We start from the raw sequence: 15984 nt of genomic DNA, 5'->3' as shown, positions 1-15984 counted from the left end.
TTGTACTCACTCAAAAATAAAGAAATATTTTTAAAAATAATAGAAGATTTTGAATATGGTCAGTATCAACAAAATAAGCCGCATAAACAAAAGCTCGGGGTCCTCCCTTATTTAAAAGGGGTAAAGGAGTCCTAAGGCTAAAAGGTTTGAGAATCACTGGTCTAGGTCATTTCCGGTGTTGCATGAACCACCTCCATCCTTGGGGTCCCCAGCTGCTCACAACTGTAAATACCTCCCCTCCCCGCCCTTCTTCGGTCTTCTCAAGGATCCCGGGTCCAGGAACNGGGCGCCGGGGCCCCAGCCCCGACCCCCACCCCCGCGCGCCGCTGGCCGCCCGGGCTCGCCCGGTGCACTGGGACGTGGGATTTGAGGTGCCGCGAATATCGCGAGGAGGGCGAAAGAGAACTCTCTTCGGTCTCAGAAGCCAAATGCGGGGCCGCCGAGGTTGGCAAAGCTGGACGCAGCCCGAGTCTCGTAACTGTAAAGGGAGGACAGCAGTACTTAGGTCAGAGGACTGTGGAGAGAATTAAATGAGGTAGTGTACGTTACTCGTAGCGTGTGCCTGGCTGAGGTGATGCAGGTGTTTGCTAAGTAAACAAGTAGTGAGGTTAACATCCATCTGAAGAACTGGGAGGTTAAGGATTGATCTGTTAAATGCTGTCCAGAGAATGCAGACATTTTGCTTTAGGAGAGTGACGACCTTTTCTTGCCCCCTGGCTGTACTGCCAGGTAGAGTGGACGCTCCTCAAGCCCTGGTTCAAAACACACCTTCTGATCCTTAGGATGTTACAACAGCTCCTCCAAACCCTTTGTTATTGATCAGTCTGTTTTGAAATTACCCCCACTGCCAAGCAAACACAAAGTGCTGATGTTTGCAAGCACATCAGAGTCACTTAACAAAGAAAGGCAATCTTTTGGTTTTAATCTAGAGAATTTAAGATTAGAAACTGTCACCTCACTATTCATGATCCCAGCAAATCCCAAGAGACTCTTATCTTTTCAGGAGACAAAATCTAGAACATTAAATGAGAATTTTCATTCTCATCTGTTAACACATAAAAGCGGTTACACTTTCTAGAGCTGAAATCAGTGACTTTACAAAGCAGTGCTCATTCAGAAAAATAGTGACACCAGAAAACCTCTAGCATATAACAGATTCGTGGGTACGGTATTGTTAGGTCTGGCTGCATCCAGGAGACCATTTGCAGGTGAAGAAATGGAAGCCTGGAGAGATGAAGCGACATGCCAGGCATGCGACTGACATAATAGGAATAGCTAAGAAAGTTGGAGCAGGTGGCTTGAACTCAGGACTCCCGATTATCCAAAGTAGCTTACCACAAAACCTAAACCCTTCCAACAAATTGGTGATGCTTTCTCATCCCTGTGCAGCTTACTAAGCCTCAGCCTAGAGACATTGGAATGGGAGATTCTGGTAATTCTGCTTCTCTTTTTAAAGATGTTTTGAAAGAGGTTTCTATCCCACATAAGTATACATACAAATTGGATGCTTTGTTAGGCAAGGATTAAGTTTGGCTTTTATAAAAAGCAGAAAAATGACTTTTTGTTTTAATGTTTTTAATGTTTTTATTTATTTTTGAGAGAGGGAGAGACAGAGCATGAGCAAAACAGGGGCAGAGAAAGAGGCAGACACAGAATCTGAAGCAGGCTCCAGGCTCTGAGCTATCAGCCCAGAGCCCAGTGCGGGGCTGGAACTCATGAACTGGGAGATCATGACCTGAGCCAAAGTTGGATGTATACAAATGACTTTTTAAAACAAAGTAAAACCCATGCCTCCAAGATGGTTCTCATATGCAGTCATATACTTATTTCAATAACAATGTTATGACTCATATCACCCCTCTTTGGAAAATGCCTCTTGAGTTCTTAAAACCATTTTTGGCAGATCATAGTATTTAGTACATATTCATTGTTCGCTGATAACTTCATGGGAGGCACTTATTAATGTTGGGCTTGGGCCACATGACTTCCTCTGGAATGGAACACGGGGAGTTAAGCGTGTGCCAGCTCCAAGCCTAGCCCTTCCAAGCACCACATGTTCCTGTTCTTGGGAATGTCTGACTTCTGCCATGGGGAGATTTTATGCCTCAGTAGCTTTCCATATCAGCGTCTGGGTGCTGTACTGAATTCACCTATTGCAGAACCATGCACCCAACCTATAGACTTGCAGCGTGAAGCTGAACTGCCCAGCAGGCAGGCAGACTCATGAATGAGATATAACTACTTATTGTTGTTATGTCCTGTGAGGTGGGGATTATTTGTTGCACAGCCATAACTGATGGTTACATGTATGGATTTCATTTGTTAATGTTTTAGGAAATGTATGAAGTGACCAAAAATAAGATTTGCGTCCTGTTGGTTTTATTATTTTGGGTCCAAAAATGGTGACTAACGTAGTAATATTATATATGTGTTCATTTCTTTGGTTTCCTGTAAACTAGAGGAATTTTAAGCACAGGTGTGAGAAGGTAGCTTTCCAGAGGGACCATCTGGAAGGGGGCAGCTTCTATCCGCATATGTATGTGTAGGGATGTTTGATCCAAAAACAGACGAGTTCACACACTCACTATTGTGTTTTCTGTTGTGTATTATCTCCTATTTAGATGTCCTTTGATTATGGTTTCATATCTTTTGTTGGTTTCTCACCGATTTTTGTTTTCAGCCTCTGCCTGAAACTACTATTCTTATGTTTTTCTGAATGGTCTCTTTTTCTCCCACACAATGAAAATGTCATCTGCATGTGTGAACATTTGCTATATCCTTTATCTGTCAAGGATTTTTGCTATTATGTTTAAAGAAAAGGCTTCCATTTCCCATTTCTGTTTAGAGCCATCTTTTGAAGACGAGCAGAATGTGAAGCCAGCTTGATTTTAAAAGGTCACACACGAGCAGGGAAGCAGATCAGGAGGAGTGTGGAAAGTATGATAATCACTAGAATAATGAGAACTTCTTTAGAATGTTGAAGTAGGGAGGAAACTCGACAGTCTAACCCCCTCATTCTGGAGATGAGGAAATGAAGTGTTTGCCCTGGGTCACATTGCAGGGTAGTGGTCAGGCTTCTAGAAAACTGAGAACAAGGGACATAAAATATAAGAAGAGAGATGGAAAAAAAGTGCTTCCCCAAAGCATATCCTCCAAACAGAATTTGAAAGCAGTTTATCTGGGAGGAAACTGCAGAGAGCATTGACAGGGAAATCAAAGTGTGGTCCCCAGACCAGCAGCATGGCCATTCCTAGGAGCTTGTTCGAAATGCAGAATCTCAGGCCCCATCGCATACCTCCTGAACTAGAATCTGCATTTTATTAAGACTCTCATGTGAGTCATAAGCACATTCAAGTTTGTGAGGAACAGTCTAAGTTACCCCTCCTGGAGACAGAGGAGCTGGAGGATAAAGACTTCATTGACTAAGGGCTGCTCTGGGGAGCATGAACTTCCTAGCATTTATGCTGACTGCAGGGCAAGAGTGCTCAGACGGAGCTCTGCCTCAGCAGTCATTAAGACACTGACAGTTTGTACTGGGCACTGGCATAGTGAGCGCTCAGGGAGTTCAGGCAAGGCACAGGAAGCCATGACACTTACACTGTGCTGAATATCAGAGGCAGCTGGGAGTCTTTTCATTTTAGGAGATGAATCCCAGGCAGAGAGTTTGGTGGCTCAAAGAATTTCATGTGGAGATGAACTTTATTAGTTATCAGACCCTATCTCTACCTTTGGTATGTTACGAAAGGTGTCACGTCAGTGTTTTCAAGTTCAAATTCCAGTTATAAGGATGCAGTTCAAAGTTTAAATACAGAGTTCCTAAGCAAAAATTCTGGAATGGGCTTTCTTATAGTTCAGTTGCCAACTTTTTCCAGGGTCTCTTCCTCTTCTTTGCTCCTGGACCCTACTCTTGGGATCAGTCTCCCTTGGGGACATTGGACTGTCCCATTTAGCACCTGGGGCCTCAAGCCAGCCTTTCTCCTGTTTGTCCCTGTGCTTCCAGTGGTCCCAGCTCTCAGAGAAATAAGTGGTGTGAAACCTGGGAGTCACCTAATGCATGTGGAGTGTAGCACTTTATTTCGTTTGAACAAAAGCCGTGTATATAGAGTCCAGTTGTTTCACTTCCCCCAAATTGCTGGGCCCCACCTACATCCTAGGCACTATGAGGGACTACAGTGATTGTTTCCAAATATTGAACCAGGCTTGCATCCTAAAATAAACCCCTCTTGGTCATGATGTATAATCCTTTTTATATATTGCTGAATTCTATTTCCTAGTATTTTGTTAAGGGTTTTTATATCTATATTTTTGAAAGCTCCTGGTCTATATTTGTTTACTTTCTTGCCTGCTTGCTACTGTCTTTGTCTGGTTTTGATGTTCCATTCATAAAGTGAAACAGGAAGCATTCCCTCTATATTTGGGAAGACATTGAGTAGATTTGGTGTTCTTTAAATGTTTTCTAAAATTCTCCAGTGAACCCATCTGAATGCTGGAGATTTTTTTTGATAGGTTTCTAAATTATAAATTCAAATTTTAAAAATAGTTTTAGAGCTACTTGACTTAGTTGTTTGGTATGGGGTGAGTTGTGGTAGTTTCTGGCTTTAGAGGAACTGGTCCATGTTATCTCAGAGACAAAGGTAGAGATTGAGCTAACATCTGATGGCAGAGCCCTCCTATCTCTTCTTAGCCCCTGAAGCTGACCTTCTTTGCCTCTAGGTTCACTCAGATCCCTCAGTCTCCTACCCTCAGCATTTCCTTGCTTTCTAAGCTGACTCTTAACTAATGCCCTCCCTGGGAGTTGCTCTCTGGCAACATCCTCTGGCCCTTCCCAGGCATACTGAATACATACTGAATCAGAAACTGTGGAGTAGGGGCAATAGTCTGTGTTGGAACAAAAATCGCATGTGATTCTGTTGTACACTAATGTTTGCTGTAGTGTCTTTTGTTAAAGGGATAGAGCTTTCATCGCAGTCTTTTCCCAAGCATGCATTCAGCTTACCAGGGGCCCTTTACAATCACTGAAGGAAGCAGTGATGCAGGAGAAAGAGTCACAGTCTTGGTCCAGAGAGATGTGTTTGTGTCTGAGTTGGACTCTCCTCTTACTGGTGTTGACCTTGAATATGTCACTCAGCTGATGTGAGTTGAGAACTCAAGCCCAGATAATTTCATCAACACTCATAAACATGCTACACAGCCATGTGAAGTGTGGGGACTGTTACAGTTGCCATTTTCATAGATGAGGAAACTGAAGCAACTTGCCCAAGACCATACAACGTAGAGCCCGAGTTCAAACCCATTAGTCTAGCTGTTTTCTCAGCTACTCCAAAGGGTGTGCTTTTTCTAGTCTATGCTACCTCATTGATTCATTCATTTATTCATTCATTCATCATTCAATTGGTGCACATTCATGAGTGCCTGATGTGACCCAGGGATACGTCTAGGCATTGGATAAATGAAATGGTATGTGAAACAGATGGAGTCTCTGACTTTATAGACTTCATAGTTTACTAGATAACATGTGAAAGTGCGACAGAAACACAAATAATTCTAATAAGGATGAGGCAGAATGATAAATGTGGATGGAAACCAGCTGTGGGCAGCTCTTCCAATTATATCCTTCTGCTGACCATTTACTAGACTAAAGGTCAATTCTGATTTGTGTCTGTGTGTTTTAAATAGTCACAAACTTACAGAAAAGTTAAGTACCCATACAAATGTTTTCCCTGAAACATTTGAGAGTAAGTTGCCAACTTGAAGATCTATTACTCCTAAATAATTTAGTTTGAATTTCCTATAAGCGGGGCATTCTCCTGTTTAAACAGAACACACTGTCAAAGTGAGGAAGTTAACACTTACACCTTATTACCACTGATCCTCGGGCTCATTTCTGTTTCACCAATGATCCTGAGGAAGACAGTGTTTTGTGTTACAGTGAGTTGTCATTCTGTCTCTTCCCTCAGCCTAGCAGGAGTCTTCAGTCTTTTTGTGACTTTCATAACCTTGCCACTTTTGAAGGTTCTAGGCCAGAATTTTTGTAGACTGATCCTCAATTTGGGTTTTTCTGATGTCACCTTGTAGATCAAGTTTATGCATCTTCAGCAGGAATGTCACAAAACAATGCTGCATTCTTTCTGCATCTTATCAGGTAATGCACAGTTTCAATCTGTCCCATTTTTTATGGTGTTCACTTCTAAAAATATTATTTTTAAGTTTATTTATTTTGAGAAAGAGAGAGAGAAAATGAGGGGCATAGAGAGGGAGAGAGAGAGAATTCCAAGCAGGTTCTGCACTGTCAGGGCAGAGCCTGACATGGGGCTTGATCTCACAAACTGTGAGATCATGACCTGGGCCAAAATTGAGAGTTGGATGCTCAACTGACTGAGCCAGCCAGGTGCCCCAATGATGTTCATTTTTGTCACTTGCTTATGGTGGTATCTCCAGGCTTTGTAATTTATAAGAACTTTGTGTGGAGGCACTTTGAAACTATATAAGTATCTCATTCTTCATTAAATTTTCAATTTATACATTAATTTATTTGTACCTCTGTGGATTAATGGTTTCCTATTTTATTCAATGGGCTATATTCTCTTATTATTACTCATTTTGATGCTCAATTTATCCTCAGTTGGGTCAGAGGAACCCCACTCCCCACAAGCTGGCTTCTGTGTTGTTGTTGTTGTTCAAATATTTCTTTTCTTCTTTTATAATTCTTCATTTTCTAATACAAACACATATTGCAGGCTCATCTTGTATTTTTTGCTTCCCCAGCACTGGAACTAGGCATTTCTTTAAGGAAGCCTGGTTCCTTTTAGTGGGAAACAGTGTGCAATGACTTCTCACCCAACAGCCTAAAAATGTTCTTTCTGGCACTTCCACACTTTGTAAAGAGACTTTCTGCTTTCTGCTTAATAATATACTGCCTTAAATTTTAGAATCGTTTAATACCAGCATGTCTTTGCTCTCCAAACAGATACATTATTTAAATACATTAATTTTGTATACCTAATATTGACCACACACTGGGCTAAGCATAAGCCAAGGCCCCCATTCTCAGGGGGCTCTCAGTCTAGTACGGAACACAAATGGATAAATCAGTAGTGTAATGTGGTAAGGGCATATCAAAAGATAGGATATACAATGCCATGGGGACACAGAGATGGGAAGCTCTCCTCTGGATGGCCATGTCCAAAAAGTCTTCACTGCTTTGTTAATAAAGAAGCAGGACCTAAGCATCCTAAGCAAGGGGGATGCTTTTGGGGCTCTCAGAATTGACGAGATATGGAGAACCAGGTTCACCAGTAGGCAGGAGCAAAGGCCATGCTTCAGGACTGGGAAGCAAAGCAAAGTTGCTTATTAGACCAGGAGACTCTGGTATGGTCTTGCCTGTTCTCCTTCCTGGTAGACCTTTGTCAAGATCTAAAGACCTGAGAGGACATTTACCTGACCAAGATTATTAGGTCATATGTCTATTTATGACCCTAGGGTTCAGGAAGAAAAAAGTATAGCAAGAGGTGAAGTCTGTTTCTCTCAGTTTCAGTAGAGATGAGACAAGTTCTTGATAATTTTGTTGAACTGCTACATCCAGCCTCACCTTAATTCATTTTGGAGTTTTCCAATTACATGAACAAATAAATCTTTCCTATGTTCCCTTCTACTCTCTTCCCGCCTCTTATTCCTTTAAGACCATTTGACTGATTATCTGTCATGTATTACCAAAAGATTTCTAACTGATACACCACTACAGTGCTCTTACAATTGCTGTTATTTTATTTCCTATTAAAATATTCATTTCTATTTTTCAATCCCTGAGTGTCATCAGAGCTGTTCATTTTTAGCTCATATGAGGTGAGTGAATAATCTAGTTTATAATATCATACTTTTACTTTAGGTCAGTTTTCTCAGATAGGTGAGATACTTGTATAACGATGTTGGATTGTACCCTGTGTAGACTAAGAAAACAAAGGAAATAGTATATTGGAAATTGTTTTTTCTTACATCATTTTTGAAATCAATTTTTCAGCCATATTTCTAATTGTGCTAGAGACACAGAAACCTACACAGTAATCAGTGTGTCCTCGAATCAGACAACTGGTCAGTTTCCACTGGGCTTTACCTCACAAGCCCTACATGGGTGCTACTGGGTATGCAAAGCAGTGTCAAACAGATTCAGGTCAGTTTCTGACCCTATGGGAAACTAAGAAAGTAACCTAAGAAGAATGGGGACTTGATACTCCTCCCATTGAAAGATGTGGTTTTTGTCCATTCTCCTTAAATCTGGGCAGGACTGTGACAGCTTCCTACAAGAGGGTATATACTTTGTGACTATGTGATATTATGTGACTTCCTAGGCTTGGTCATAAAAGGCCACAAGTTTCTGCCTGATTCTCTTGGGACTCTTTCTGGAGGCAGCCAGCCTGTAATATCCAAGTTCCCTGAGACTGCTATGTTGAAGAGGTAAGTAGTAGGTCTCTGGCCAGTAGTCCTGGATTAGCTCCAGGCTGATGGCCAGCATTAACTGCCATTCATCTGAGTGAGCCTTGAATAACCAACCTGGTCAAGCCTTGAGAAGGACACTGCTCAGTTGACATCTTACAAATGCATGTGAGACCCCTAGCAAAAACTACTTGGCCACAGAGTTCCTATATTGCTGATATACACAATTATCTTCATAATAAAATGGTTGTTGTAATTGCTGAGTTTGGGGGCAATTTGTTAGGCAGTAATAGTAACCAGAACAGGGATCCAGGGCAGAACACATTCTCTTTATTTGTAGTCCTCTGTCTAAAAATGGTGGGTTTTAGAGCAAGAGTCCAAGGGAGGCCCATACACCATATGTCTAAATACTTAAGACTATAAATCAAGTGAGCAAATTGTTAAATAAAATATGTGCTATCATCTCATCTTAAAAAATATACATTCATGATCATAAAATAGAAAGTTGGCAAAATGTAAAATACAACAGAATTTAATTAATGATATGCATGTCTGTTCTGTTGATGAGCTGGTGATGTTTGGATGAGTAACTGTTACATATTGTAGAAAGTTACATGGCCATTATGTGCCACTGTTAGAAGTACTGCCTTAATTCCCAAGGATCTCCTGAGCAAGGAATTAGAACATGAGCAGGGATGGGGTAGGGGGCAGGGGGAGGCAATGAGGGGTGGAGATAGCATTCTTGGGAAATATCTTGGTATGGAATAGAATCTATTGTATACATAACCATCCCATGGTAAAGTTTTGGCAAGTAAGTTAATTTCTCTTTTCACTTACCTGAGAAACTCTCATTCAGATTCTCATACTCTCTAAAGCAGTGTTTATCACTGATGCTGAAAAAAAATAAACCTTTATTAAATTCAAACACAGTGCCCTTTTGATTGAGAACATAAGGCCAGCAAGGTGGAGGGGCCTGACAACCTCCAAGGAGGTTGGAGCAGATAGCGCTGAGGGAGAGGATGAGGGTGAGGAGTATTAACCTGTCTGCTACAACTTTACACTCTGTTGTCTTGGGACTATCTTATTTCTGTTCTGGAAGCTGTCCACTGTGGCCCTAACTTGTCAATAAAAGTGATGTTCCTGTTATAAATATCAATAGGGCCTGAAGAGTATTACCCATAAGAGTGGATATTTAGGCTTAAGGATAATGCCACGTCAGTGCCGAAGGCCAGATCCCAAGAGGCAGAGTATTTCATATATGCTTAACCTGTGCTTCAGCAGGTTAAGTGTCTGACGTGGCTCAGGTCATGATCTCATGGTTCATGGGTTCAAGCCCTGCACTGAGCTCTCCATTCTCAGCATGGAGCCTGCTTCAGATTCTCTGTCTCCCTCTCTCTCTCTGCCCCTCCTCTGCTCTCTCTCTCTCTCTCAAAACTAAACACTATTTTTTTTAAGTGCAGGCTCAAGGCAGAGACCCCTTTTGCTGTAAGGGCATGATCACTCCATTGTTCTAAGACGTAGGGACAGGTGTCTGGGAAATAACAGTGGGTAACTATGTAGGGTTTTATCCACCTCCAACCCCCAAGCCCCAATAGAGAACAATGATGAGGATTCAAACCTACTGTTTAGTGATTCATATTCAGCCACTGTTTTCATTCACTGAGCCCTTACTATGCACCAGATACTTTTCTAGGCACAGTAACGAGCAAGGCAGTCAAACTTGCTGCTTTCAAAAGCTCACATGCTAGTGAGAAAAGACCAAAGATAAACACACAGATTAACTAATAAGATGATTTAACATCAAAATAAATGCTATGAAGAAAACAAAGCATGAAATGGGGGTGGGGGCAGACAACTTTGGCTGTGTGGTCAGAGAGGAGCTCTCTGGGGGAGGGGACAGTTGGGCTGAGACCCAGAATAAGAATAGGAAGCAATAATACAAACTTTGGGCAGATAAGCTAACTGGATTTCTTGACAATAGAGGGCTAAGAAAAAACACTTTTTAAACTTCAGTACTTGCTGAACTTAAGTACTTGGTCTACTTTCTTGGTATAGTCTATAGTATAGCAAATATAAAATCTTTTATTCTTACAGATGTTTTGCCACCTTGATTAATGCATAGAATGTAGATGTAGAATATGTTGTGATGAGACCAAATCTAACCCAAATCCAGGACATACCCTACAAAATACATAGTTCTAATAGATTTTTTATATTAGCTTACTTTAATGCTTCTCTTTCTCAAACAGTAAATTAATAGCAAATTATGTCTTTGAGACTTCTGATTGTCTACCACTGATTTTAATATCAAAGACAATTTAGCTAGGTAAGTTTTTTAAAAAGCTAAACCTACTTAGAATGTGATTCTTTAGTTCTATACACAGGTCATGATATTTTTAATTAATGATACTTGAAATTGTAAATTCTTGGTCAGGGTATCTTATAGGCTGAACTAAAGCAACATTTTATTTTTTTTTCAATTTAAGAAAAGGAAATTTACCAGTTGGCTTTAAGAGAAATATGCATGTATAAATCGAGATGTTTTTTGGATAAGCGGTAAATATTCATTCATATAATTTAATCAACCTAAGCATTTTCAATGTTTTCTAATTATAAAGAATCATTAGACTTTATTATTAGTAATCTTAGCAATATTTATATTTGAGTGCACCAGACAGGATACAAATACATGATTTATATGCATGATTCCATATAATTGTCATGAGACCCTGCATGGATTTTTGTAGGTACTGTTACCAATTTCTATTTTATATTTTGAAAATAAGCACAAGTTAATACCTTGTTACATAATGGGAAATGGTGGAGCCAGCAACTGAACTGAATTCAGAGTCAACTTAATACCTGAGATTATGACAATAGTTTTCTAGACATTTTGTACTTTTTATTTATTATTCTTTATAATACTGCCATGATTGTATTCTTATTTTAATAATTTTTTGAAACTTATTTTACCCCTAAGTGTTTGGCTTTTTAATGTTATTATAACTTAAGAAATTCAGCATAATTTATCAAACTATTTTTTGTAAAATGAAACTTCATTCTAAAACATATCCAAAATCCCAAGACACATGTATCACTGAGACAGGTAAATGTATAATAGAGGATGGTTAAACATAAAAAATATAACTAGCCTTTTAGGAAGTCTTCATCAATAAAAACCAATTAAAATTTTTGTTTTAAAACAATTTAAATTATATACAATAATTCTTGTGGAATTCCAAAAACAGTCAAAGTAAAATACAGAGCTATATAAAAACTCTGAGTTCAAATACAAAAAAAAAATCCCATATATATCTACATATAATGAATCTGTGCAGATATAGAGTGCATCAAATTAACTGTAGTCTAATTCAGAACAAATTGCACAACCAAGTAAGGAAAAATGTCTGTAACAAATCATAGACAAAAGAACGAAGATTTTATAAAATGACTGTCAACAATTAAATGATCTGGGGACTGCCTCCTCTTCTTTCCTTATCTACAAACTCAGGTTCTGTCAAGTCTGATGTTAACCACTTGCATGGCTTTTAGATCTTGGGCATTTTAGGACTTTTTCATTAAAATTAGCTTCCTGTGACATCTTTTTCTCATCAGTATGTCTTCTTCATATTCTAAACATTTCAGGTATTGAAATCTCATTACTACATCAGTGTATTCTTAAGGTAGCTTTCTTCCCTGAAGTGGACATTTAAAGTTCTCTTCAGATGAATGAAAAAGGATAGACAATCTCCAAAAGAACAAGATGACGTCATAAAAATGTATTTGTATGGGGCGCCTGGGTGGCTTAGTCGGTTAAGCGACCGACTTTCGCTTGGGTCATGATCTCGCGGTTCGCGGGTTCGAGCCCCGCGTCGGGCTCTGTGCTGACTGCTAGCTCAGAGCCTGGAGCCTGTTTCAGAGTCTGTGTCTCCCTCTCTCTCTGACCCTCCCCTGCTCACGCTGTCTCTCTCTCTCCTAGAAATAAATAAAACATTTAAAAAAAATGTATTTTTATGCTTTAACCTCAGTTCTTGAAATACTATTAGCAACTTCACCGGGTTAGAGTTTCAGAGCTTAGACACAATAAAAGTTCAGAATGTAGTCAAGGGGACAAGTCTTGTACAGACATAGGCATTTTAAAAATTCTTGTTAAATATATGAATAGGTTTAATGCAATGAGAAGGGTACATATTTAATCATGTCACTTCAGGCTTTTATCACCTCTTAAGTGATTCTTTATTTAGAAACCCAGTTATCTGAAAAAACTGATATTACTAGACTATTTCCCTGGCACTTTCAATGAGAATTGACTGTTATACACAGGAAAATTACTTTAAAAATTAGTGGTAAATTTCAGAAAAACGAGACCCCCAAATTTGCTCTTATCCATGGATAAAAAAAGATTAAAACTTTTTTCCTGATTATTTCGCTATATCATTATGACTTTCTAGCTATTTATAAGATCTTATCTTCACATTAAGTATATTAGATATAGCATTATTATTAGTGTTATCAAAATGTAATAGCACTAAGAAGAAGTATTTTTATCACTGTTACTTCCTTGAGATGGTGCTTAGAGATTTTTCAAACCAATGTTCTTATTTTAGAACTGAACAAACTGAGGCTTGGAGGGAACATAAATAACCTGTTCAGAGTATAACCGACATTTTCTGTCAGCTGAGACTGTGGTTTGTCTCTCTCTGACACTACCTACACTGCTGGAATAGGAGATCTTTTATTTTTTTAAATTTTTATATAATCAAAATATTCTCAATAAGCAAAAGTAATATAGAAAGTCAATATCTCAAGTTTTTCTTTCTAGAGGTTACACATATTCCATCTTCCTGTTTGGGGGGAGTCAAAGTTTTATGTTTTGTTTAATGTAAACATAAAACCTGAAATCATAACACTCCTAGAAGGAAACAGAGTAAAAGCTCTTTGGCAGTGGTCTTGGCAATGATTTTGGTTGTGACACCAAAAGAACAGGCAATAAAAGCAAAATAATTAAGTGGGATTATATCAAACTGAAAAGCTTCTGCACAGCAAAGGATACAATCAACAACATGGAAAAGGAATCTACAGAATGGGAGAAAATATTTTTAAGCCATTTACAGTAAAACTTTGGATTGTGAGTAACTTCTGCAATATTCTGCAGGATAAACAAACATTTCTAATACATTTTTGACTTGATAAACGAGTGACATCTTGCAATATGAGTAGTATATGATGTTGAACATCAGATTGTCACAACTGAGCCAATGGTTCTTGAAGTTCGCTTTGATATACAAATGCTTTGGATTATAAGCATATTTCCAGAATGAATTATGCTTGCAAACCAATATTCTACTCTATCTGATAAGGGATTATTATTCAAAATATTAAAGGACTCCTATAATTCAATAGTGAATAATTTGATAACCTGATTAAAAAACAATAGGCTTGTAGACGACAGACAAATGTCCAAGAGGTGGCCCAAATCACTCATTATCAGGGAAATGCAAGTCAAAACTACAATGGAATATCACCTCACACCTGTTAGGATGTAGCTTATTGAAAAAAACAACAAAAGATAGAAAGTGTTGACTACCATGTGGAGAAAAGAGAAACTGTTTTATTTTGTTTTGTTTTTGTTTTTGTATGATGAGAAGGGAAACTTTGTATACTGTTGGTGATAATGTAAATTGGTGCAGCCACTGTGGAAAACAAAATTTAGGTTTTTCAGAAAATTTAAAAGAAAACCACCATATGATCCAGTTATCCTGCTTCTGAGTGTTTATCTGAAGGAATTGACACCAGGCTCCCAGAGACATACCTGTCTTCCCATGTTCATTGCAGCATTATGCACAATAGCCAAGATATGAAAACTACCTAAATACCCATCCATGGATGACTATATTTAAAAAATATTACCTATATATACAATGGAAAATTATTCAGCCTTAAACAAAGAAGGAAATATTGCTATTTGCAACTACATGGATGGATCTGGAGGATTTTATGTTAAGTGAAATAAAGAGAAAAACGAATACTGCCATGATCTTACTTACGTGTGGAAACTAAAATAGTGAAACTAATAGAAACAGAGGATAGAGTGGTGATTACCAGGAGTTGGGGTAAGGAGAAAATGGGGAGATGATGTACAAAGGATAGAAACTTTTGGTTGTACAAGATAAGTTCTGAAGATCTGATACACAGTATAGTGCCTACAGATAACAATACTGTATTAAAGACTTAAACATTTCTAAGAGGGTACTATCTTCTGTTAAGTGTTTTTCCCCCCCCCCCCCCCACCCAACACACACACAACAGTAATAATAACGGGGTGGGAGAAGTGGATACTTATCTCCCAATTCACTGAGTTATATATATTAGATATGTACAGCTTTTTACCTGTCAAGCATACCTTAATATAATGGTTTAAAACAAGCAAAAACAAAAACATATAAGCTTTAAAAATTTTAAGAATTTTGCTGCTCTTAATGGCAGTCATCCATTGGGAATATACAAATGTTGCTATGTCTCAAGACCTCTATGCTCTCACATACCTTTTGTGTTCAGGGAGTTCAGGACACTGAACTTTGGCAATGAGTGTGTGCATACTCATTTGCTGCCCGGCAGCTGTGTCTGCAATACTAGCCAGAGGTGCTGTCTGCATGCACTCTCCGCCTTGCCTACCCATCATGCTTTAACCTTAGCCTTTGAGTGTACATGTGAGTCATTTGGGATGCAGTAAGTTCACCCCATTTTAATCAGCATACTCCCTGGTTAATTTTACTTGCCTCCTTGCAAAGGAGGAAGTCTTATCTCATGGACATAGCAGTTAACTATTTTAAACAATCATTAAATACTCAGGTTTCAGGAATATGATTTAATTATTTCCTTAAGAACATACCTACTATTTTCATTTTTGAAAACCATACAATTAATCAGTTGTAACTAGGTATGATTGCCTCACTGCCAACAGCTGCCCCTTCCCCTCATAACAGGTGTTGAAGTAACTGAATGAATGTGTTTGCATGAAAAATACTGTAATGGCATGTTTTGATGAGATAGATTCACAGAAAAAAAGTTCATAGGTGAAATGAGCATGCATCTAAAATAGATTTAGATTATTTGTATTTACCGATTTTTGTTAGTCTTAGAGGCCTAGATACATTTACTGTAAATCATATTTAGGAGCTGTTGATGGAAGAGGCAAGTGTGGCTTGTTATAAAGCAATCAGGTCATACTTCATTCATTTAAAAGACCAATAATTACAGATGAGTGGGCATGCTCTCTCTCCTGGTCTCTCCTATTGTTTCAAAACATCGAGAAGTGTCACTACACTTTCATAATATTCCATTAGAGGCAATATATAAAATATTAACAGGCATTTGTTTCGCTTGTTGTACTGTGCTATTGAAAAGCAGAGTGAACTCAGGACCTTCAAAACTCATATGCCTACCTAATATTACATGCCTAACATTTATTGTAGAAACCAGTAATCATGTTTAAGAAAAACAAAATGTAACCAGCTCATTGTTGAGCCCTCATTTCCTACCAATCACAGAACA

At 38.7% G+C, this 15984-nt stretch overlaps 1 protein-coding gene across 1 annotated transcript in view; it reads right to left on the bottom strand.

Annotated features, from left to right (window-relative positions):
* Window positions 1-15109, bottom strand: part of ACOT12 (acyl-CoA thioesterase 12) — a 58000-nt gene extending 42891 nt beyond the window's left edge. The window contains 3 exon segments of the mRNA XM_077759834.1: window positions 284-478; window positions 9268-9323; window positions 14976-15109. Of these exon segments, the coding sequence (XP_077615960.1) occupies window positions 284-478; window positions 9268-9323; window positions 14976-15109 (385 nt within the window).
* Between the last annotated feature and the right edge of the window lie 875 nt (window positions 15110-15984).

This window comes from Crocuta crocuta, unplaced genomic scaffold (genome assembly GCF_008692635.1).
Source record: "Crocuta crocuta isolate KB4526 unplaced genomic scaffold, BGI_CrCroc_1.0 scaffold162, whole genome shotgun sequence".
Lineage (NCBI taxonomy): Eukaryota > Metazoa > Chordata > Mammalia > Carnivora > Hyaenidae > Crocuta > Crocuta crocuta.
This window is presented reverse-complemented; position numbering and strand designations above follow the sequence as displayed.